Source organism: Protomyctophum parallelum (assembly GCF_964188405.1).
Source record: "Protomyctophum parallelum genome assembly, chromosome: 1".
NCBI classification, from domain to species: Eukaryota; Metazoa; Chordata; class Actinopteri; order Myctophiformes; family Myctophidae; genus Protomyctophum; species Protomyctophum parallelum.
In genome coordinates this window covers 29,569,217-29,594,981 of record NC_139697.1, presented here as the reverse complement: position 1 = coordinate 29,594,981, position 25,765 = coordinate 29,569,217, and the positions used below count along the sequence as shown (strand labels likewise).

The following is a 25,765-nucleotide window of genomic DNA, read 5'->3' as shown; positions in this document are numbered from 1 at the left end:
CCGTTGTCAGTTGAGGAAGAAACCCATTCCAGCAATAGACACCAACTCATTGGCTCCAATCAACAAGCTCATCAACAAGTTTAACAGCAGCAGTCCAGATAGTGCTCCGCAACAAACCAGGGGCCGTACTGGCGCAAGGCAGCGGCTCAAGTTTGAAGAACGCAAGCGTTCCAGAAGCCTGGATGCTCGAAAAGACAATCACCCTGAAATCTCTCCTCCCTCTCCCACTCCAAACCCCTACGCTGCTCCTCTCTCACCGTTCTCCTCCCCATCTTCGTCCAGTTCCTTGACATCATCTGCCCCGGAAAGCAGTAGCCTGGGAAGGAACCCTGCTTCTGTTGCCAAGGTGACAACACATACTGCCCCCAAGCTGAGCAACCAGTCACCAGGGAACTTTGTTGCCAAGGACACCCCTCCAGCTATACCAAAAAAAACCAGTAGGTATCATGATATTCACAGGCAGGATGTGTGTCATTTTCTTTCATTTGCCCGAACGAATTGGTAAGCGTTCAAACTCAAAGTAGCTAAGCGACAATTTGTTGTCTCTTTAAAGGAGTTTCCTGCGGTTCCTAGGAACCAGAATCAAAGTGCATATGTCAAAGATGGGGATGCAGCACAAGCCAAACAAGCCATCTACAACATCCTCAAAGCAGGGTAACTGAGGCTACAAAATACACTCACTACTCAAGTGACTAGCTACAGTTACATTAGTCTCATTAAAAGCACTGTGTCCTTCTTTCTTCTCATTCTTCAGGACCAGTGAAAGTGATGCATCCATCAAAAGAAAGGTCAACCTCCTCTATGAAACAACCCACAGTGTCAAGGTATGAATGTATGATGTGAGCGTCAAAGAAGGAATTCAAAAATGTCTTCTGTCTTTCAGATTAGAAGGAGTAACGTTTTGTTTAGTGGTTATTCGTTCTGTGGAAGTAGTATTAGTGGGGAATCTGGTAGTAGTGTAACATATCTGCAGTTGTCTGAGTCAGTCATCTATAAAAGCCCAAACTCAGGCCTGCCAAGTTTCAGGAAAATGCAAGAGTGAGACTTTAGTGTCCTGATGCTGATTTAATGTCGATTTTGCACTTTTTAACATAGATTTAGAGGAATACAGACATCCTACCCTAGAAAAAATATCCTAAAAAAACATTTTTTATATGCCACATCAACATATCTGTGTATATATAGGCTAAATATTTCGCTTAAACTGCAAAAGAAAATAATAGCTAGCATATGATACTGAATAATAGCACACCTTTTGAATAATAGCATTTAATAAAATGAGTGAAAGAGTTGCACCAGGCGAAGAGATGGTCAGTCTCCTATTGGTCATATGGTGCACCTCCATATGTGTGCCTAATTGCCTATGTCTCCTATTAAATATCCTGATTTGGATAGGGACACATGATCTGATGCAGGACAATGTCACTATGACAGTAAGAGACAAGATGGGTCTGTTGCCACACTCATTCACCCAATAATCTCAGTGGAAATGGGGGAATATGTTGTGAAATAAAAAGTCAGATTCTAAGACTGGAATTGGGGATTGTACATGTTCACACACACACACACACACACACACACACACACACACACACAGAACTCGGGAGGAGTCAACTCTGTCCCTATAATGTGCACACTGGCACCGTTCCTCATCCTCGCGCAAGAGACGCACACACCAGTGACAGTGATCGAAGATCGATACTCACTTGTTGTGGAGGCTATTGTCTTCCATAAAAAGTATTTTGAAACGATGTTACTACTCTGCTTGGCTCATTTCCATGCATCACAGTCAGGGACCCTGCTGACGATTTGGTGGTTGCCCTACTCGCATATTACAGGCAGCGCTGAATTATCTCATGCAGATCGGCTACTTTGCTGTTTGTGAGGACACACACAAGAAAATTGTTATTATGCTTGTAGATCAGCTATTTTCACTACTTCTTAAATATTTGTTCTAATTAATGGAATTTCTTTCGATTCTTCTTTTGTTCATGAAATTACTGAAAGAAATCATTGATTTTATTTATTTTTAATTTATGAAAGTTTTTCTTTTTTGAGAATGCTTTTTGCAAATGTTTTGAAATAATAATAATAATTAAAAACAAAATGTAGGAAACAAAAAATAATACAGAATGTGTCTGCGACCCACAAATGGGTCCCGACCCGGTGTTAGGAAAAACATTGCTTTAGAGCAAGCTGTACATTTACCTTACAAGGGCTGGTAAATCCCTCATCAGTGCAAATAGTTTAGCTGTTTTTATTTTCCACTATTAAATGGTTTTCTGATGAGGCGATGGTAACATCTGGTTGGTAGTCTGCTCTCTTTTGTGAGGATTTAAAATGCTATTTCATCTATTCTTACTGTCTCCAAGGGTGCTCTTTTTGCAAGCCAAAGAATGCAAAAATGAAATCAAGTGGCATGCTGTGTATTTTATGGGTCATTTTTTGGCTCCATCCCAAAACCTTTATGCTCCTCTGACACCTAATTAAGGCGCATTCCACTCTGGCTCTTATAATATTTGCACACGGCAGCCTCCAACTTGAATCTACATCCCTAATCTGTTCCTGAGCTATGCGTTTGGCTTCTTATCCTCTCATAATGGCCACATAAATGACAGCGTATTGCACAGTATAAGTACTTCAGTATATGTAGCATTATGTACGATCCCTCGTTGCGTAACTGTTGTGTTTTACCCATGCATGCCTGCCTGCAAATCGTTCCCCCTTGCCTGGTCTCTTGGCAACGCTGCACCTGCAGAGGAAAGCTGATTAGGGCCACAGTGTGTTAAGGACTCAGCCATTGAGATCCATCAATAATTGAGTTGGAGTGGAACCCTGCACTACATGGGGGTTGGCCAGCCTGCCGGCCGGTGTGGCTCCGTTTTCTGCATGGTCCTGTTTAAAAGATGGCACTGTGTCTTTCCATGTTACCATGGCACCCGTGCTTTCCACCACTCATTGGATCCATGGTGAACTATTTTCAGAATATAGACCGCATTGCAATAGCTTTTGGACTTTTGGACTAAACCAAAAATATTCCATGCCAAAGCCTAAAGGTTATGAAATGTATGCAGTATCCAGATTCTTTTAACTATCCATGCCTAACCAAATAATCCCTAGCATCACTTTTCTGGACCTTATATAAAGGGGAATATTTGGTGACAATTGCCGGTCTACAAGCTCACAATGCATCATGTTGTGACGACTTGTGAGCTTGCCCTGATGAAGACTCTAAGGAGTCGAAACATGTTGGCTTTTTAAGTTCTGGGGGATCCAGTCAACGAAGTATATAGGGTGTAAGTGGTTAATGTCCTCTTAATGAATAGGACCCAATGTACTGTCAACAGAGTTCAAGTGTCTTTAATAGAACCCATGCTGGTGTTTCAGGTTACCTGGGGCCAAGGCAGGTGGTCTATGTAATGTGTATTTGTAATTGCATACTTAGAGAGAAAACATGATAGCCCTGCCCCGTGACATTTATCTCATTCAATAAATCAAACCATCAAAATGGCTAGGAGGTTATTACAGACCACCAGTGTGTTCATTTGTCCAAACATCACGATCACAGAGGCTACTAGAAGCATATGTACTCTATGATTCAAGACCAGGCATTTATTTTAAATGTTTTACAGTATCTAATTTGCATGAACCCTTATACAATGGCTCTGTATATCAGATAAGCCCATGTCTGAATGAACTAGCTCATCAGAAGTGGGTCTTTAATTTATTAACATAACTAGACTGGTGCCCGGCTGTAGAGCACTGAGTCGGTAACGATGGAAGTTGGAGATCCATGCCCCATCCGGCTATGTTGTACCCGACCCGTTCCACCCATCTGTCTGTGTCCCCTTTTTTTACTGAGATTTCAGTATCTGTCTCTCTGTCCCTTTATTCCTAAATATATGGAGTTCTGTGTCAGGCATGCCCAAATATGGAGTGTTGTGATGTCAGAACAGGCCAGCTCCATATATGGAGTCTGGGCAGGGGACCTGTCCAGAGCCTGGGCAGAGGTCTTTTGTGGCGGTTCTGGACAACAGTGGGTCCGACCGACTGACACCGGGCACTGCACTCCCTGTGGGGGTGTGGAACACGTGTGTCGAATTTGAAGTCGGTGGGGCGAACGGTTCTCGAGTTGCGTGCATTACAGCCGTACACATAGACACACACACAGAGACATGGTGCAGTTATAGAGAAGATGGGGTTAACTGATGCAATTTGCTATTGATAAATTCCTTTTGAAGGCTTTTCTCACTTTCGCTTCTGTTTGTCAGAGCAGAGAGGATAAAGAGTCCCAGTATTATTTACTAGCAGGCAAACAGCACAAAATGCAAAATGTCTCTGTAATCTCTAACTGATAAGACATGGAATAGGAATGTTTGTCCTGGCACACGTCACTCCTTCAGTCTGTCTTTTTCTTCCCTCAATCTTTCTCTTTCTTTTCTCTTCTCTGTAGAGCTGGAATCAACCAATATATATCTCTCTCCCCTATCTTTGTCTTCTATATCTCTCCCCCTTTCTCTCTCTCCTCCCCTCTCCTTTTCTCTGCTCTCTCTCTCTCTCTCTCTCTCTCTCTCTCTCTCTCTCTCTCTCTCTCTCTCTCTCTCTCTCTCTCTCTCTCTCTCTCTCTCTCTCTCTCTCTCTGTTGTGCTCTATGGAGTGTGTAGGAGGACGATGAGACTGGAAAGCCATGCTTAGGTTTCTATTCAAGGTTGAGAACCTCAACTAAGTGGGATGGGGTGGTGTGAGATGTTTTTGTACGCCCTGTGTAAAATCTTTACTGGCTGACTCTTCTGCTGGAGTGCTATCCAGACATTATAACCTGGGGCACATGAGCTGTTTTGGTTTCCAGAGGAACTTTTTGGAAGGATTTGTTTCCCTATAGTTTGATTGGCAGTTCGTTCGAAATGAAAATAAATATATAATTATATATATTAATAATTTAAATAGAAAAAAGGTCAACATAGCAAATAATAGTGAGAGAAGCATCACTCTGACATATGGAATGAAAGTTGTATGAATATAGAAAAAGGTGTTATGTCTGTTATGATATGTCATGTCTCCCTTATCCTTCTGTGTGTGTAGAAGGCAGAATCTAATGGGATTCAAAAAGGGGAGGAGAGTTGGAATGACAACGTTAAGCTTCAGGAGAAGCTGAACCGCAACCTGATGGAGCTACAGCAGGCTCATGATGAGTATGTGTTTGTGTCTGTTAGAATTATAGTTTCAACCTACTTTTGTCATTGATGGCTGGGATTTGTCATATGACATTAACATAATAAAGCTTGTTCACCTAGTATACTTATACTTCATTTCAAATAATAGTTTACAAGTATAATAGTTTACAATAGCTAACACTTTCTGAATTGGCTTGATTACGCACGCACGCACGCACGTCGCACACACACACACACACACACACACACACACACACACACACACACACACAAGCCCTATTTTAAAAAAAACTAGTGGAAATAGTCAATCTTTATGCTCTCAATATCACGGTTTGTAGATCGGCAATTTTCCCATTGTTGAATTGTTTGGATGACAAACTTGCTATTGTATTATGCTGCATTGTGCCAAAGTGGGAGGCAAGGTTGAAAGTGGTTAAAATGCCAGTAATTATTGTCCGTGCAGCAGTTTTGCAGATTGGTTTTTCAGTTGGATAATTGCGTGAGGGAATTGACTATTGATGAATTACTGATAGTCTGTTGGTGGAGTGTTCACTGTGTGTGTGTGTGTGTGTGTGTGTGTGTGTGTGTGTGTGACTGTGCAGACTGGCTGAGTTGCGTATGGCCAGGGAGGGGGCGGAGTCTCGCGTGCGCCAGCAGGAGGACCAGTTAGCAGGACTTCAGGAGGAACTGAGGAGAGTGTCAGAGAACTCACCTCACACAGACTCACTACAGACGGTATTGACACACACACATACACACACACACACACACACACACACACACACACACACAGTCTCTTGAAGTTAAATAACACCTCCTGGTTTGGAAGAAAGCCAATTATTAGCAATTAAATTAAATGACATGCTCACTCCATGGCTTGCCGCTTCTCTCTCTTGCTTTCTCTTTACTTTTATTTCTCTCCTGTCTCCGTCTCTCCCGTGTACTCATCCTGTCTTTATCCATCTTCCGTTCTGTCTCTCCACGTCTCTCGCTCCATCTTCAAGTCTACCTCTTTCTCTTGCTCTCTGACCAACTGCTCTCTCTCCATCCTTCTTCTGGTCTTCTTCTCCCCGATCTATCATGTCTTCCCTCTCTCATCCTCTCACTTCCTCTTCCTGCAGGATGTGAGGTCGCTGCAGGCGGACCTGGCCGAGGCGGCTGTGCTGCGGCAGCGGCAGGAGGAGACGCTGAGACAGCGGGAGCGAGAGCTTACTGCCCTGAAGGGGGCGCTGAAGGACGAGGTGGAGTGCCACGACCAGGAGGTGGAGGCCCTGAGGGAGCAGTACAGCGAGGACATGGACAAGCTGAGGAGTACCATGGAGCAGGTGACCCAGGTAAGCTGCCTCCATGTTCCACCTCCACCCTGCCCGCCCTTTGAATCTTCATCTGCACAGATTGTTCAGTTTGTGTTACCGTGGGCTTGCAGAGGCAAATGGCTTAAAACACTGCACACATTAATCGGAAGGCACCTTTGGGTGTTTGCTAACATTGATTCAAGTTTATTTGTCACTCACTCATATACCGTACTAGGTACTGTACTGTAAAAGCATTGAAAAATGTGCTTGTACAATGCAATACTAGACGGTTACTGTCCATGGAGACAGACATAACAAGTACAGGTACACTATTTGCACAGGGTTATGTCGGGTTATGTCCCAAAAGAAGTAGAACTGATGACAGTGTATGCTCTGTTGTGAGCAACTACGGGTGTTTACAGATTGAAGGCAGTTTGCCCTTGAGACACCTCAGGTGTTTTGGTTTTCCGCATCGGCACACATAGTCAGTTGCTGGGGTGATATTTATCATTCACAGTCCCTTTAGCTCTGCTCAAACACCTGCTGTTGAATGAGTCCTGGTAGGGGAGAGGTAGGGGAGAGGGAGGTCCCTGTGGACCACGGTGACCTCCCTCCCCTAGCTACAGGACAGGAACAGGAGAAGGTTCACCGTCTCAGAAAATCCCTTTACTTTGCTACCACTTTAGGGTCCAAGTGGTAGCAAAGTAAAGTGATTCCAGGACCTTTTCTGAGACCTTGAACCTTCTCAGATGTGATTCAGGTGTCAATAGCCATGGTTCTCAAAGTGGGGTCCGACGCATAGCCAGGGGGTCCGCAAAATAATTCAGATATTTATTTTAATCTAAAATGTATACACGGTTGCTGTGTTGTGAGGATAAGGGAGTACTTGGAAAAGATTCTGGGCTCCTGGGCCAAAACAGTTAGAAAATACACAAAAGACTTTGGCCAAAGAAGGCTATAGGCCAGGGGTTCTCAATGTCGAGTCCTCTGCGATGTGCACGCCGAGGTAAATTAAGCTGCTCAGAATACTTAGTTATGATCTTTCTATTGAATGTAATTCACAGTTTGCAGATGCACTGCATTTTTTATGTTTACTAACAGTAGGCATATAAATGATTATTACCTTATTGTCTCCACCAGGCCGAAGGCATGTGGGGAGAGTATGTTTTGCACTCCGTCCGTCCGCGTGTCCGTCCGTCCGTCCGTGTGTCCGTCCGTGTGTCCGTGAACAGCTAATCTCGGCCACCGTTAACCCGGTCGATGCCATATTTTGCACACACACTCCCTGGATGCCAACGATGAACCTCTGCCCCAAACTTTCCAGAACAGCCTGTTATAGCGCCACCAGGAGGCCGCTTTGTGTAAAACAAGTTTTTGCACAGTACACCTACAGATTTTGTCCAAACATCACGCAAATTGGTACACAGTCTCTCTAGAGCCATTCAACGAAACGGGTCTTTCAGATTTCTCAGACTCCATCCTGATTGGTTAAGATTGGCTTCCAAAGTTCACAGGAGTGCTCAGTTTCAAACAAAATGCTGCAAATCATGAACACATCGCGTGATTTCCGTCAAATTGTGCACCCACATTCCCACTAGGCCGAGGACGAAATGCCACATGAACAATTTCAACTCAGCCTCAAGGTGGCGCTATAACTGGCCAAAAAGTGTTTTTACCTCTAACTGCACGGATCTGTGGATAACCTGGTGGAGACTTGTGCCCAGAAGGGCACTTTTTCTAGTTTTATTTAAATTCCTCATATTTGCATTTTACGCAATACCCAGTGGTTATTATATGCAATTCTACAATAATAGAAGACGGCTGAGAACATTGCCCATAGTTTATGCAAAGAAATAAATAATTGGTAGTTAAGACATCATGAAGGTATAATGAATTGTTTGTTTCAGATTAGTTTATTGAAGATAATTTTAATTTAATTTGACATACAGTAGGTCCAGTTAATTTGGGAAGTAAGGAAGTAGTTGCATGTACCTAATTTAGCCTTTCTTCTGGCAAAGGCTATTGTTGTCAGGTTTCTTATCTTCCTAACACACACACACACACATACACACTCTCACACACTCACCTATCTATGTGCGACACATGCAACAAGTGTTGCATGTGTCAATAATGGCCATACATCACATAACTAGAGTAATAATGCCAAGATATTAACATAAGTTTGCCTACATTGCATAGTAGACCAATATGTTCAGTCAGAAATAGCAAAACAGCAAGAGGGGGAGAGATTTGTGTTAAAACCATTTGGTTTACAGCAGATAGGCCATTTAATGGTGTGTGTTGTCGGATCGAGTACAGGCCAGCGCCATTACTCCGACCGCTAGGCACCGTGCAATAAGCGTTGTTTTGACCAGAAATGCCGTCTGGGAGGGGGATTTGGCAGTCCAGTGTCTAAGCCAACAACAGATAGCCATCCGAAGCTAATGTGAATAGCCTTTCCACTAGAACGGATCAAACACATTTTTACAACTGAATAAACATAGCCTTTTGGCAGCGTCGCTTCCCGACAAATAACGAAGACTACGTGTTTTGGAGGGGAAACGGTTAAGAGATCTTTAGGAGTCACAGCCCATATGCAGGAATAAATTGTAAGTCAGACTTTGGAGAAAGTGATAGTAGTGTCAGGGAAAAGTACTGAGAAGACTAGAGGGAGAAATAAGCAGTCGACAGTTCAAGGCAGTGTGTGGTAGAGGTTGACAGTTGGAGGCTAGAGGGGGATCAAAGTAGTTGGGAAACCAACCATCTGCCACACGTCCAAAGGGGAATCATCCGCAGGGCCTGGCCAAGGTTCAGGCAGGACAGTCCACCCCTTTCATAGTCCACTTTCACCTGGGTGCTGCTGCGTTTATTCCATAGACTGTAAAAAATATGGACAAAGCGTTCCCCGGGTCTAACATGAACGTAAAATGAAGCCTGTAATAATATGCTAATTCCTGATGTAAGTCGCCATCTTTGGTACCAGCTGGCCATTGGCTGGCTCCGTTTTGTATACCAGCTGGTCATTGGCTGCCCAGACAACGAGGCGGGACTTCCCCCCTTCTTCTCCGTTGGTTTTTATTTTGACTCGAGTGGGAGGGGAATCCCGATCATAGACTGTAATGGTAGCCACGCCCCTCAGAACATACGCGATGTTTTTTTTTCTTTATGGTCATTTTTTTAATTAATGGGACCATAATTTTCCAAAAAGAATATTATGACATTAGAAATGAGACTTTAAACTAGTGACTGGAAGAAGAAAGTATTCATGACCATGTTTATTAAGGTAATACAGTCTAGGTGAAGTTGGGCCAAAATACATGGGCCTCTATGGAGCTATGGGGCTTTTTGGGTCCGGTCCAGCGCCACAACAGGCCATTATATGAACTACCGATTTCAAATGAGGCTTCACGAAATATCTGGCTGACTGCCCCCCTGGTTTATTCCTAGTCCTACTAATAACAACATTACATGTTTACGGCAGTGGTGCTGACAGATTCTGCTGTTATCCGAAGAGAGATTAGGTCCTGCCTGATGTTTCTTTCTGCTAATGTTTTTCCATTGCCCCTTGCGCCACATACTTTTTTGATATTTGTCTGTTGTCTGTTATTTGCATATCAGATTGTAATAGAATACCAGGAATATGATGTGCATAGAGAAACTGCATATTATGCATACTTTGCTTATACACACATAACTTAAAAGTGTGTGTGTGTGTGTGTGTGTGTGTGTGTGTGTGTGTGTGTGTGTGTGTGTGTGTGTGTGTGTGTGTGTGTGTGTGTGTGTGTGTGTGTGTGTGTGTGTGTGTGTGCGCGCGCGTTAGTCGCAGGGGCAGATTGAGGAGGAGAGGCAGAGGGTAAATGCTTCCATTGTCTCTCTGGAAGAAGAACTGGATGGTTGCAGGGACGAGGGGGAACAGTGGAAGACCCTGCTGGAAGCCACTGCAGAAGAGCTGGACACTACTAAGCAGGAGTAAGTGTGTCACCATGGCAAGGAACTCCACATAATGCCGATATAAATAATACACATGGAGCAAATATCAACACATGCTCTAGTAAGCACTGGGTCTTTCGAATTGCCATGTGCAGCTAACTATGTATCTATGTACAGTAGGCAAATTAATTCCTCCACCCACCTAACCCACTTATCCACCTAATGTTCCTCATGGATGAGACACCTTCACACCTTCCTTTAAGGGGTGACCCCGCCTTCTGGTTCCAAACGCGCCATTGGTGGGTGGGTGGAGAGTAAAAACAGCTACGTGTGCTGAGGTGACCTCGCTGCTTATCACTGCTGTTCAGTGATGTCATTTTGTTTTAATCCACCCACCCAGTTGGTTGGATTTATCTGGAGCATGTAGTTCCCTATAGATTCATGATATCCTTTATCAGTGGGGCCACCTACAGTACACAGTAAAATCCTATAATATATTATCATTATTGTTATAAAGCATTATAAATATGTTTGAGAGCTTGAGCTGTAACTATAATAATAGTGTGATAAGCAGATTATAATGCAAGCATTATAGATACGGGCTTATGAAAATGGGCATACAGTACATATAGGATCAATGCTGAGACTTAGACTTTGCTGCATGGTATTGTTTCTGTATGGCGCAAGACATTGTTCAGTATATTATAACACTATTGTATCCTGCTGGCTTTCGTCCAGAGCTCTTATATTGTATTTATTTGTAATGCATGCATTCTTTCCTTTTCACTGGACTCTTTGTTGGGCAGGAACGTGCAGCCCAGCAGCAGTCAAATGTGAGAGAAGAAATTAATTTCACTGTTTGGTTTGAGAAGCATAGCTTAGTTCCCAGTGTGATCAAAGCCTCACAAGATATGGACATGCATTAATTTTTTGCGTAGTTATATCTCAAAAATATTTACTGACTTTTGATTGTATTGATAAGACTTACTAACTATGATGCTTTCATTATAACACTTGATTTTATTAATCCTCATCATCATCCCAGATTTAAACCAATCCAATTAAATTAATTTATCAATTCAATCAAGTTCTCAATACCGGTGATCCTTTTTTTAGGTGTTCAAATCGTTGGACACATAATCTTTTGAACACTTTGATCATTTCCAATTAACATGATTGGCTTTAGTGAAATGTAACTGTAGTTTGTCTGTGATCTTAAGAAGTTAAATGGCGTCATGTGTGGTGATAAATCATGTAGCAAATCTCTCTTCCTAAACAAGACACATTTTGGACGTTGTTTAGCTTTTTTCCCTTATACTCCAAGGGAAAAGAAACAAAATAACATCCAGATCTTGTCTCTAAGGTTTAGAGTGAAGGGCTTAACTGAGTGCTTAGTATCTTTTCTTTATTGGTATCTTTGGTGCTGTAGCGATTTAAATTGTGTGTATGTGTGTCTGTGTATATCTATGCATGCATACACTATTCATGTGTGTGTGGATAGCATCCAAGTTCAATTACATGAGTCTTAGACTGTGTTTGTGTCTGTGTATGTGTTTTCATCCATGTTGCTCCCCAGGCTTATGAAGTCTCGTTTGGAAAAGGAGGAATTTGAGGGAGAGCTGAAGGATCTTCAAGACTCACTTTTGGCAATGAAGAAACAAATGCCAGGCTTTGACGATGAGCACTCTTATGCAGAGGTAATTCGCCCACATGCCAGGGTGCATGGATTAAAGCTGTTATGTGGGAAAAAATATGTAGGTTTATCTTCGTGTGTGTGTGTGTGTGTGTGTGTGTGTGTGTGTGTGTGTGTGTGTGTGTGTGTGTGTGTGTGTGTGTGTGTGTGTGTGTGTGTGTGTGTGTGTGTGTGTGTGTGTAATATTTGCTACTATGCACACTCATTAATTATTTATATCTTAATTTAACATAAGGTCTTTATTTTGACTGAAAGCTTCTTTACAATTATAATGTCTCTTAAGATGCGTGTACCAGAAAAATCCTCACAAAGATATCAGTACACACACACACACACACACACACACACACACACACACACACACACACACACACACACACACACGCACACTATTGCTTTGCATGTGCTCTGCATGTTTCTCTCTCTTTTTCAGACTTCTGCACACACACACACACACACACACACACACATACACACATCCCTCCCCTCATGAGCGTTATTCATCTTTGATCACTTAAATCTCAAGGACCTCCGACGTTGCCATGATGATCTGAAGAGGGCACGCTCGGAGCTCGACCATCAAAACGCTGAGTTGGACAAGAAGAGTGAAGAGATGGAGGCCCTGAGGAGAGCTGGGGAGGAGAGAGAGGCTGAGCTGAAGGCTGAGATGGACAGGGTGAAGGACCAAGCCAAGAAAGACGAGGAAGAGATGGAGAAAGCAGTGGAGAAGATGAAGGAGGTGAAGTGTTCTAGATTCATACAAATGTTTGGTTAAGGCCTGCAACAAATAGATTAACCACTCGATTATTCACAACAGTGTTGTGCAGAAATAGTGAGAATAGCTTTTCACCAATGTCATGCCCAAAATAGGGATTAATTATTGATCTTTTTATTTTATAAAATTATCGATTATTTTATAATTTTATCATCCATTAAATCGATTAGTTAGATTAACTGTTGAACCCCTACTTTGATTAAAAAATATATGTACTGAACTGTGTAAAAGTAATAACCCTCCCAGTATCAAGTTATTGATTGTTAGACACAATCCGTGTCTCAATTTGTCTTGAGGCATAAAAGTCTTTAGCATTTTCATGTTTTGAATGTTCATTAATGTGCATTGTCCCGTCCAAATAAACAAATAAAGTAAAGTCTATAAGGGCTTCAGAGGTTTGACATGAATTCACATGGTCATTCAGCTTCATGGAACAAGCTAAACCAGATCACATAAAACATGTGTGTCAGGGCAGTTATGAGGCAGTCCTGTTGGCTATTTTATCATTGCAATGTCCACAAAAATGTTATTGCATTCATGAGGTCAGTCTGTTTCACGGAAACAGTCAGCTGTTCCTAAGGGTTGTAGCTGTGGGTGTATTAGAATTTCATTTTTAAATTTAGCCCCCCATGTCTCAAGCTCTATTTCTATGTCTATAGTCAGTGAAGAACGCAGCTGACCAGGGGACACACCAGGAGCTTCAGGAAGCAAATGCTCGTCTCAGGGAGAGACTGGCGCGCATGGTACTACACAACCACCACCATATCCACATGCATATGAACATAGTATTACACACAAGCACATATGTATGGTACAAAGGAACAGCCTTGACCCACACAACACTCCCACATATGATTTCCAGTGAAAGGATATAAAAATAAAAACCCAGAGTTGGATGTGGTAAATTAGCCCACAATATTAGCCCAGTATATTTTAGAAGTACTTATTGGCACCTTCATTATTTTGTCAAAGATACATAATCATATTGTATTAAAGCAATTACTACTTAGATTGATATACGAACATAATTAAAGCGTCCATGTGTTCCTTAACTGTGCAATGATGTTTAGCAATCAGTTATTCAGCAACATTGACTAAATTATTCAGGCAAATTCAGTTAGTTTGTTGTTTTAATGACAAGGTTGAAAATGTAAACGAACTCAAATAAAAAAAACTTCACCTCTGCCCTCACTCTACAATTTACTTTGAATATATAATTCATAATAATAAAAGAATCATCATTAAGATAATTCCCATATCAGCATTCAGCACACATTAATTCACTTTACAATTCACATACAGCAAAGCCCCCCTCATATCTACTGTACTGTTTAGATGAACACTCTGGATATTGCGGTATGAGTCCAGGGTATTAAACCATGCATGTGTTCCTGCTCCTCCAGAGGGTTCACTCCAGCGCGCCCCTGGCCTCGGACAGCGAGGAGGCCCTGGAGGACGAGAACCGCTCCCTGAAGTCCCAGCTGGAGGAGGCCAGGAGAGGAGCGTCCCGCCTGGGGAAGGAGAGGGACGAGCTGGGCCGGAGGCTGGAGGAGCGGGACGTGGAGAGGGACGCGCTGAGGAGGGGCAAGAATGACCTGGAGGAGCAGAAGAGGCTCCTGGACCGTGCCCTGGACAAGATCAACAAGGAGGTGAGTGTCCACGGGGTGGGCCAGGTTGTGTGTCGTGTAGGCGTGGGTGTACTGTCGATAATTTGCATGTGTTTAATCCATTTTGACCTGAGATCAGATTCTAAAAATGTCTTCCACATCCTGACAGTTTTGTTTCCATGTCAGTCGTTCTTTGATTTTTCAAAAATAGCAGACCTACAAGCTCGTAGCGTGCCACTCGGTGGCGCGCTATGAGCTTGTAGATCTGCTATTTTTCAATAGCTAAAGCATAACATAATGCTAACACCAAAAGGGGTTCCCGCCCAAAATGTGTTAAGCCTTATTTATACTTCATTGTGTGCCAGTGTCTCTCTCAGAGCTTTTCATTTTTATTTTCTACTGACTAAAATGTTTTTGCACCAAGGGCTGCACACATGTAGTCAATATTTCAATAACCTGCCAATATGTAGGCCAGGCCTATTGATTTAAAATTTTACTCTATTTATACTTTTATTAATGTTACCTAACCTTTTCATTTTCTTTCATTGTTTCTCTATTCTTATGACTGTATTTTGAAATTGCAAATCAATGTACCTTGGTATGAAAGTAATGTTACCGCTTTGTTCCTTCTTCACAAAGCTAGGTTGGTGTGTGATAGAAGACCTTGGGTTGACAACAAAGAAAGCCAGAACTGTTTTCACTTCACTAACAATGATATCCTTTTTTTTTTAAGGCCCTTGCACCTAACGTTGTTAATCGGATGACCGTACGAAAAGCGCCAGATGTTCTTTTAGTTAATAATGAATCACTAGACGGTGTGTGGGAGTTCTTTGTTTCTGGTTTCTATTGAATAAAACCTTTGTTAACTATTATCACTTTGTCATGAAAGGGCACTTCATTAGGCACAAAATCTGAACCATGATTACATCAGAAATAATTCTCTTTGACTTTTCCTCCACCTTGTCCAGATGGAGCTCATGATGGCAGAGTCCCGTCAGTCGGTGGTTACTCTGCAGACCCAGCTGGATGAGTACCGGGAGCGCTCCAGGAAGGACCTGATGGACGCCCAGCGCAATAGCAAGGACAGGCTGGCTGAGCTGCAGCGGGCCCAGGGCAGCCTCAAAACACTGCAGGAAGAGGTAAGGACAGGCTGGCTGAGCTGCAGCGGGCCCAGGGCAGCCTCAAAACACTGCAGGAAGAGGTAAGGACAGGCTGGGTGAGCTGCAGCGGGCACAGGGCAGCCTCAAAACACTGCAGGAAGAGGTAAGGACAGGCTGGGTGAGCTGCAGCGGGCCCAGGGCAGCCTCAAAACACTGCAGGTAAGGAACAGGTTGGCTGAGTACCCTGTGGGTACCCGAGTTTGACGGGTGGGAACGGGCGGAAAATATACTTTTATAAGTTAACGGGTGCGGGTACGGGACGCAAAGACACACGGATGGGTGACGTTTTTTTTTATCATACTCTCCTTATCCATATATTATGCCATTTAGGTCGAAATCATGAAATCAACTTTATGTTGTGATAATTAGCAGCAGTAGCCTCAGTCAACTACATGTCTTCCGTTCCGTGTGCAACGCACTGCCGCCGCCACCCACCATCACCACCACACTACATGCGGTGTTGGATGAAATAAAGTCAATGATGGCTAACGGTGCCTGTGATACGAACGGGTAACGGGTACAATTTTTGACGGGCGGGGTGGATCTGGTTTCAAGTTTTACATAAATCATAGGTAACGGGCGGGTTGCAGAACTGATGATTGACGGGCGGGTATCGAAATTTGTACCCATGCAGGAGCCTATCTTCTGTTTCTGTAGCGTGAGGCAGCTTGATGTACACCCCCTGGACATGACGCTAGTGTGTCACAGGTACTTACCCCCAATCCAATCCTTGATGCTGAGTGCCAAGAAGGGAGGCACTGGGTCCCTTTTCTCAGAGTCTTTGGTATGACCCGGCCGGGGATCAAACCCCCAACTTCGCAGTCTCAGGGTGAACACTCTAACCCCAAGGCCACTAAGCGTGCCCAGGGCAGCCTCAAAACACTACAGGAAGAGGTATATGGAACACTACACATAAAGCAGTGGTTCTCAAACTTTTTCATGTCAAGAACCCCCAAATTGACATTTGTTAGCCCGCGGACCCCCATTTGAAAATAATATGCCAGGGACACCCATAAGAGAAGACTTTTATGGCTCTAGCAGTGATTCTCAACCATTTTAATTTCAAGGACCCCCAGTTTGACATGCATTGGTCTATGGGCCCCCATTTAATGGCATTTCTATCTCTGGGACCCCAATTTATATTGTAAAATCAATGTTCAATGAACAGGTCCATTTGGTTCCATTTGACCCATAAGGGTCCATTTGGTTCCGAACTATTAGTTAGCTATAGGGACCCACTGAAACTCCCTCAAGAACCCCTGGGGATCCCCGGACCCCACTTTGAAAACCAATGAGATAGTCATAAAGGGCCTAAAAATAAAATGACCTTCAAAGTGTTTTGTTCTTATTTTGATTAACTCAGGGAAGTGTAGTGTAGTCCCGTTTCCAACTATGGGCAATTCCATGTCCATGCAGTGTAATCTTGATCATGTGCTGATCAAGCATAAAGAGAAACTAAACCTCCGCTCACCACCTCCCTCCCCCCCTGCTGTTCAGGTTTCTCGTCTGAAGAAGGATCTACTGGTGTGTGGTGAGGAGAGAGACAGCGCCCAGCTGGAGAGAGACCTGCTCAGCAGTCGCCTCAAACATCTAGAGAGTGAGCTGGATGTGGAGAAGAACAGCCATGGTGAACGTGCCCGAGAGGTCAGGGGGTTAGAGGTGAGGGGTTAAGAAGCACTGGTGGTTGGTCGAAAGGTCACTGGGGGGTCTAAAGATGGCGGTGAGGGTCAAACAACCGGCTGAGGTGGTGTGACTGGACCGTTTTCCGTGACGAGGTCAAGAAATCAAAAATAACTGTAAATGCACTCGAGTGGCACAGGCCAGGGAAAAGTTCCACTGCAGAGATTATATTATTTGAATCCTCCGTGGTACCTCCAGCTTGGCCAGGCACTCCAACAAATACAATTGGCCGTGTTCGGAGGTGGGAACCTGAGTAGGGACGGCAATCAATCTCTTATTGCACTAGCGATTCGCACAGGTTGGTCTGGAGCCAAGGGCGCCTGTTCAGCAGGGAGAGGAACTAGGACGGAATCCGGGATAGTGTGTTCCTCTACACACACACCCATTACGTCTTGCCCACAAGGTGTAGAGGTCTGCAGGGGTTTGCAGTGCTTGGCCTAGCAGTGACACACACAAGCGTGGGGGGGAAAATGGGAATTGGCAAAACGACTAAATTGGAAAAAGAAATGAAAGGCTCTGTAGTGAGACTACAGTTATTTTGGTTGACTTGACCTTGTCATAGTGTGTGTGGGTGTGGGTGTGTGTGTGCATATTTTTATTAATGCACATTTCTGTGTGTTTCTCAGGATAAAATTAAGACTCTGGAGATTGAGTTGGACGAGGAACGGAGCAGTGTGGAGCTTTTGAATGACCGCATTGCACGGAGCAGAGAACAGGTACAGTACTGGAAAAATCCCCTGTGAACATGGAAATAATTTGAATATGAACCATGCATGCAAAGACACTGGGACAAAAAAGGATTTCCATATAGATTGCAGTGTTCAGCACAGCCCTGTGGCCTACATGTTATGCTCATTATATTCCGTCTCCATTGCTCATTCTTTCACAGATTGACCAGCTGCGAGCAGACCTGTTGCAGGAACGCTCTGCAAGACATGACCTGGAGATGGACAAGAGCTCACTGGAGAGACAGGTACTGACCACACACTATACAACGTTTATATCTCGGCACATGAGTAGCATTGTGGAAAGTATCACACAACATACAGTATGTCTTCTATTTTACTTATCGGCTATTTGCTATTTGCTCTTTTCGTTGAACGAAGAAAAAGTGGTTTATGGTTAATTGACCTGATCTTCATTGTTTCCCCTCACAGGTGAAGGAGCTGAAATGTCGTGTGGCAGACATGGAAGGCCAGAGCAGGCCCTCTACCGGTATAGCTCTGCTGGAGAACAAAGTACAGGAGCTAGAGGAGAGGCTACACAGCGAGGAGAGGTAGTTTTCCCACAAACGCATACACACACAACATGGAGGAGAGTGATCAACAAATTAAATTATAGGTGTATAGAGAGCTACAGGAATTACGTGATCTTTTTTGTAGGCCAACTCAGAAGTTACTCCCCCGCAGATTTACTATGGCATTTATGCATTGGGTTTCAGATAGATTTACAACCTTCACCCTAGTATTTAGTATTTATATTAGTATTTATCTTAAAGTGATGTGTGGCATCCATATTTGCTCTGCCAGAGAGAAGACCAGTATCCAGGCGTCTCACAGACGGACGGAGAGGAAACTGAAGGATGTAAATGCAACTCTGGACCAGGAGAGGAGCCAACATGCTGAGCAGAGAGACCAGGTAGACTTAACTGTATATTGTAACTGGTATAATGCTGACCACAGACAGCTCAAATAGTGTTTGTTTTAGTTTGGGCTATGAACTATGGAATGCCTTGGTTTACTTTCTGGCACTCACGTTATTATCAAACAATGCCCATTTGATCCTCCAACCAGTTAGGAGAAATTGAGTTATTTGCCCATGTATCCTGCTGAAGTTTTATTTTTCTTGGGAGATTTTTCCATGTCCGATTGAGGGTCGAAGGGTCTTTGTTTCAGTAACTTGTCATGTAAAGATACCTTGTGGAGATTTTGTTCACTGTATTTGATCCAACCTAACCATTAGGAGCAGTGGGCTGCCACCTAGGGGTGCTAGGGAAACAGTTAGAATAGACATTCAGCCTGGGGGGGTTAAACATTTAGAAAATAGTTAGAATAGCCGATTAACATAGACACTTTGTGAGCTTGTAGATAGGGTATTTGATTATTATTTTTAATAGTACAAAATGCCATACAAGTTGAGGCATAAGGAATAAGGTGGTGTGCAAGATGGGGCCCTCAAGGACACTCCTGAGCCAGTGCTGCCAGTAAATGGCATTAAATGTGGGAATGTAAAGCCCTTTAAGACTAACAGTGATTAAAGGCTGTACAAATTAACCTGACTGGCTAATATTAGCTGTACACTCTATGTCCAAACTTAACCTCACTTGGTCACCAGAACTTTCCCTAACCTCCTATCCCCTTTCTGCTGCCCTGCCATTTTACTCTCTTCCATGACGTTTAACCTTTCTGACTCATAAACTTCTGTATGCCCCTGTAACCTCTCCTGGTCTCCACCCTTCTCTGTAAACTCCTTCCGTCTTCCTCTTTCACACATAACCCACCCTTCTGTAACTCTGTGCCTGTCCCTGTATCCACCTCATTCCTTCCATGACCTTCCTATCCTCTTAAAAACCTCCTGCAATGTCCTTATGGGAGAGGTTGGTCGTTGGCTGCAAACGGACAGCCACTGGGTGGCACTCTGGAGCAGCAACTGTAATGAATCGGGCTGAGTGACTGGCTTTCAAAGTCAGACAGTCAAGTAGCTGAGTTGTTTACACAGGTGTTGGCAGTGTAGACCGTCGTGAGACAGGTTAGTTTTACCCTACTGATGATGTGTTGTTGCAATAGTAATCCCGCTCAGTACGAGAGGAACCGCAGGTTCAGACATTTGGTGCATGTGCTTGGCTGAGGAGCCAATGGGGCGACGCTACCATCTGCGGGCTTATGACTGAACTCCTCTAAGTCAGAATCCCGCCTAGACGGAACGATATCTGGGCGCCGAGGACTCTCGGCTGGCCTCGCGTAGCCCGGCGGGCGACCGCCGGGTGCGGAGGGCCGTTCGTGACTGGGCCGGGGGGTCGCCGAAAGATGGCGGCCCCCCTCCGGGCGCGCACTTCATGTTTGTGAACAACTTGGCGCCAAATGACTCGTAAACGACCTGATTCTGGGTCAGGGTCTCGTAAGTAGCAGAGCGGCTGTATGACCGCGATCTATTGAGAGTCAACCCTCGATCCAACCTTTTGTCCGGGACCGCCGGGGCCGGCACGTGGCCCCCCGGCGTGTCCCTGACGTCCACACTGCTGCAACCCGCTGTACCCTTACCTCTTGCATCCTGTTGTTCCCCCGCCAACCTTCTCTCTTATCCAAATGATATATTTCATCTCCAACCCTGCGCCTCTCCCTTATGCTGCCATGGGCCGTATTCTCACGGTGGCCATTTTGCTCTTAAATAATACCCAGGAGTGGAACCCCCAGCAAAACGTCTCCCGTGTGAATATGGTCAGTTTCTATCACTCCAACATCCTACCTTCTCCCTCTGGCTCTGCCCCCCATTCTCTCCAAAACCATTTGTTCTAGCTCTGCCCCCCGTACTGTCCTTCCCTCTGTTTCTCTCCTCTTTCGTCTCCTCCATTGTACTGTCCTTTTTCTAAAGCCTCCACTCAGAGTCCTCTCCCAACCTCCTGCATCGTCCCGTAACCTTCCTGCATCTCCCTCGTTCACTCCCCTCTAACCACCCCTCTGTTCCCAGCTGTCCCTGCGTGTGAAGGCTCTGAAGCGACAGGTGGACGAGAGTGAGGGGGAGGTGGAGCGCCTGGAGGGAGTCCGCCGCAAAGTCCTACGGGACCTGGAGGAGCAGCAGGAGTTCCAGGAAGCCCTGCAGGCCAAAGTCACAGCGCTGGAGTCTGAGATGAAGTAGGACCACATGCACACAATACAGGAACTCAGTCTGAGATGAAGTAGGACCACATGCACACAATACAGGAACTCAGTCTGAGATGAAGTAGGACCACATGCACACAATACAGGAACTCAGTCTGAGATGAAGTAGGACCACATGCACACAATACAGGAACTCAGTCTGAGATGAAGTAGGACCACATGCACACAATACAGGAACTCAGTCTGAGATGAAGTAGGACCACATGCACACAATACAGGAACTCAGTCTGAGATGAAGTAGGACCACACACAATACAGGAACTCAGTCGCACATGTCCAAGATTCGCCCCTATCGCAAATATTATAATTGTTAAAATAATCATGAACATAAAATGTATAGTATTACACATCACATTGAAAATTCATGTTCATTATATTGTGGAATTGTATATGGTACATACTGGGCCTATTAGGGACCAATGTTGTACTTTCCACCAGGTGGCAGCACCCTTCAATTGCTTGCTTGCTCAATGTCATGCAATATACCACAAAGACATTGAAACTCCTCGGGCAAAGTGTAAACATCTGTTATTGGAAACTGGTTTGCCTAGCTATTCAGCAGCCAGCAACACATAAAAGTAGGCAAATTTCTGTAACCAGAGATGGTGTTGCAATTTTAAACCTCTGCCCCTGGAACAACATGTATGTGTGTTGGCCTAGAATCAATGCACACCAAAGTTCTCCTCTTCTGGACCCTTCTGGCTGTCCAGCAGGCCTTTGTACTCACTACTTTCTATTATGGTGGAACAAAATAAGCACTCCCTGTAGGCTGTAGGGGAACTAACGCTGAATTCACGATCTGTCGTCCGACGGATCCGTATAAATCGGGCTTAACAGTTAGTGAATGAGTGAATGTGTGCAGTACGGTTGTACAACCTCTCCTTTACGTTTGACTGTCTCAGGCGGAAGGGACAGCAGACACGTCGCTCTGTGCTGGGCTCCTCCAACCTGAGCTCGGAGGATGAGGACGGCTTCTACGACGGCAACAGCATCACCTCCATCCTCAACGAGAGCCATCTTCAGACCACCAACTGCTAGACAATCTTTTAGTTGTGACGTCACGCCCGGGAAATTTATGTCACATGAGTGTGTTGCCGTGTTGGAGGTGCTTCGTGCATGGCTGGGAAACTTGAAAAACGAATATTTGGACATCCTGTCTTCATTTTTCATGTTGCAGGAGCTGAGGTCCCATCACTACCATACATAACCATAGTTTTACACTTGGACATAAAAGAAATATATCAATTTATTTGATCCGTCTCACAAACTGCAAACAATACATGCTGAACACATGTATTGTTTGCACCTCCAAGACAATGGTTGACTTGGCCACACCCCAAAATACCTGCATGTGTGTAGAGAGGATATGGTGGGGGAAGACAGCATGAAGTCATGTAAATAGTAAAAAAGATAACATATAAGAAGAAATAGAGAATGTTCTAATGACAATATTTCAGTGAAAAAGTTGCATATTCTACAAATATTTTCATAGAGAGGTATTCAGGGCTTGAAAAACTAAGTTGTATGGAAAACTAAGTTGCCAAGCACTACATAATTGCCTTGTAGTTTATAGAGCTGCAGTTATAATCAGATATTGCTCAGAATGTGACAGGTTGCCAGGAAAATGAGATTCCATCTTGGTACCTTGTGCTGTTATTATGTCATACATTTTAAATTAAGTCTTTGTTTGTTTGGGTTTAGTTGAGACATAACAAGAACAGAAAAACAGGTTATTGTTCTACTCTATATGCATCAGCTTGACTTAAACTCTCGAAAGACATTTCCAGCTGTATGCACTTGCTCATGAAAACTGTGGTGCAGACATAAATGCACATGGTTCTTCGGTTAACGTTGTAATCTTTTTTTTCCCCGTTTGATTTATGCACGGTTTTCCAATATTTGTGCAGTTTTAAAACAAAAATAATTGTAGGTATGTCTGGATGCATTACCCGTATTATTGCTCTTTGTTCTACAGTATGTGCTTGTGTTAGCCTGGGCGTGAAAGGTTGCATATCGTAACTGTCTGGAGGGAACTTTGTATGTCCTTGTCCAATGCTGTTACTCTTCAGGAAATTGAAAAAAAGAGAACCTGTGCTGTCATAGGAATAGTCCGGCAGTCGAGGTGGACGGGTGGGAAATTTGGTATAGTCTTTTATGTTTTGGCTTAATATATTGTCTATATAATACATATATTCATGAATCCACTTGCTGACCGGCTGTCGGTATTGGGCAATTTTTTATAGGGGTTTCTCCTACCATTAACATCCTATGGCAGGCACAAATGTGGCATGTAACATGTCAAACTAGGGTGTTTTCATGATTCTGAATCCATGCATTAGTTTTGCACAAAATACACTCCTTGGGCTAAAAACAGCCATAGCCACTGCTGACCTCATCACATTTGTCATGACGTCTATTGCCATTTTTTTGTGCAAAACTAATGCTTGGAATGGATTCAGAAACATGAAACCCCCCTAGTTTGACATGTCACATGCTACTTAAAGCAAAAGGAAAGTTTGACATTTTTGACAATTTTGCCTGCCATAGGAAGTTAATGAAAAAATAATTGCCCAATACCAACAGCCGGCCAGCAAGTGGATTCATGAATGTATGTATAGACAATATTGTAAGCCAATTAAAAAGACTATACCAAATTTCCCACTTTAAACAAAAGAAGCCTGTCAGCTGCCGGACTAGAAGTATAAAATAGGGCATTCATTTATGAAACATGGAAATATGAAATATGGGGATGCAACCTTTCTGCCCGAGCGTGACAATATGTCACTGTCATTTGCTGTTTTGTTACAGTACCTTGTTGATGGTTTTAATTTTGTTGATGAAAAATGATGTCAAAGAATTTGTTTGTTTTTACCTTCTGCTGTGACAATGATGACAGGCCATAGAACTGAGCCTATACTGTATTTTTGCACATCTGTAGCCATGCACACCTGCTGACAATCGGATATAATAGTAGCACCATGTACAGTACCTTCAAAAGTGAATAATCACATTTTTATATACAGCCATATTTCTCATGGTCCCCTATATGTCTTCTTATTTATATTACGGTAGTTTGAGTGCACGTTGTCACTGAGATGCCTTAAAATGGATGTTCTAGTCACTGCTGGTGTTATCTTGTATGCTGCTGTAATTAATTAAATGGTATTCCATGTGCTTGCTAGTGCTTGATCCTATTCAACAAATGATTACCTTAGTTTTTTAGACTAAGTGTTTTGCATTCTTTGTTGCACCCACCTTCTAATGAATGTGATGATTTGTAGGTGAATTTTTTGACAATACATTTAAGCCAATGCTTGAGGATACTATGAAGTTAGAATTTGACTTGGATATTTCAAATAAATGTAGGACCCGTGTATTATGAAAGATGCATGCTGAATTCTTGTAATGTTTTTTTCTAGTTTGCATATTCAGTTAATACGCTGTTGTGACATCTCATATTTAATTGTATTATGATAATGTCAGTTAGTTTATTGAAATTTGTTCTGTTATTCTGCCTGGTCTGTTCTGCTGAGTGGGCATTAATGGAGCCAACAGCACCATTCTTCTTCACTTAATTAAAGTGTTAGTGTTTCTAACTTTTTTTTAACTTCCTTTTATTTTACAAAATATTGTAACCTTGTTTAGAGACGTTTTATAGAGATATTATATGGGGCACGCCGGTGAATCACTAAGTAAGAACTCATGAATATGAATTCGGCTATATTCCTTCTTGTATGTGACCCAGGTCTCCCCTTAATCCAGAGAAAATAATATCCACACTAGAGAAGGTTCTTATAAACTTGTTTTCTTTGAGTAAATCGAATTTTAGAGTGCACTACAATAATACCATGAATAGATGAAGAAATGACAGTGTAAATTCAATTAAATTTTATTAAAGTGTCAAATCACAACAAGTTGTCTCAAGACACTATACAAACAAACAAAGATCCACCCAGAGCAAGCAGTATTGTGACAATGGTAACGAAAAACTCCCCTTTAGGAAGAAACGTCAGGCAGAACCCGACTAGGGTGGGTGGCCATCTGCCTCGACCGTGTCAGAGAAGAGGGGGGGGGGGGGGGGGGGTAGGGGGGAATAGGAAGAAAGAATAGAAGAGAGATTGACAGGGAAGGAGATACAGGCAAATACAAGTAGTAACAATAATAATGAATGAAATAGTGTAGGATAATATAATATATATATGGTATAACAATGTTTGTGGAGGGGCCTGGTCCAGGTCGTGCTCTGTGAGGAGGCCGGGTCCACGGCAAGGTTATAATAGTTAACTAAAACTAACTAAAAAACGAAAACTAGAATTAAAAAAACATTTTAGTTAACTGAAACTAAATAAAAACTAAAAATAAATTAAAAATGATAACTAAACAGAAACTGTATTGTGTGTTCACAAAACTAACAAAAAAATACCCTTAGTTATAGTTTTTATCAATATTTATATGCATTTCGGAAATTTATAATATAAACCTTTTAAATTAATTTGATTAATTTCCTAATTTCTCCAAGAAGTTTTACGGCTGTTTTCAGCACCGTACGGCAGCATGTAGCCACACTTTACGT

At 43.2% G+C, this 25,765-nt stretch overlaps 1 protein-coding gene across 1 annotated transcript in view; it reads left to right on the top strand.

Annotated features, from left to right (window-relative positions):
• Window positions 1–24,788, top strand: part of cgnb (cingulin b) — a gene marked incomplete at its 5' end in the record, with an annotated part of 29,927 nt that extends 5,139 nt beyond the window's left edge. Inside the window, 21 exons of the mRNA XM_083775442.1 lie at window positions 11–346; window positions 420–437; window positions 554–654; window positions 755–824; window positions 5,083–5,192; window positions 5,777–5,909; window positions 6,296–6,508; window positions 10,290–10,438; window positions 11,206–11,232; window positions 11,976–12,096; window positions 12,619–12,831; window positions 13,527–13,610; window positions 14,271–14,516; window positions 15,443–15,613; window positions 17,132–17,293; window positions 17,941–18,030; window positions 18,204–18,287; window positions 18,472–18,590; window positions 18,844–18,952; window positions 21,002–21,165; window positions 22,095–24,788. Coding sequence (XP_083631568.1) covers window positions 11–346; window positions 420–437; window positions 554–654; window positions 755–824; window positions 5,083–5,192; window positions 5,777–5,909; window positions 6,296–6,508; window positions 10,290–10,438; window positions 11,206–11,232; window positions 11,976–12,096; window positions 12,619–12,831; window positions 13,527–13,610; window positions 14,271–14,516; window positions 15,443–15,613; window positions 17,132–17,293; window positions 17,941–18,030; window positions 18,204–18,287; window positions 18,472–18,590; window positions 18,844–18,952; window positions 21,002–21,165; window positions 22,095–22,230 — 2,856 coding nt within the window. The 3' untranslated portion in view covers window positions 22,231–24,788. The remainder of the gene's footprint in view (window positions 1–10; window positions 347–419; window positions 438–553; window positions 655–754; window positions 825–5,082; window positions 5,193–5,776; window positions 5,910–6,295; window positions 6,509–10,289; window positions 10,439–11,205; window positions 11,233–11,975; window positions 12,097–12,618; window positions 12,832–13,526; window positions 13,611–14,270; window positions 14,517–15,442; window positions 15,614–17,131; window positions 17,294–17,940; window positions 18,031–18,203; window positions 18,288–18,471; window positions 18,591–18,843; window positions 18,953–21,001; window positions 21,166–22,094) is intronic.
• Window positions 24,789–25,765: the final 977 nt, after the last annotated feature.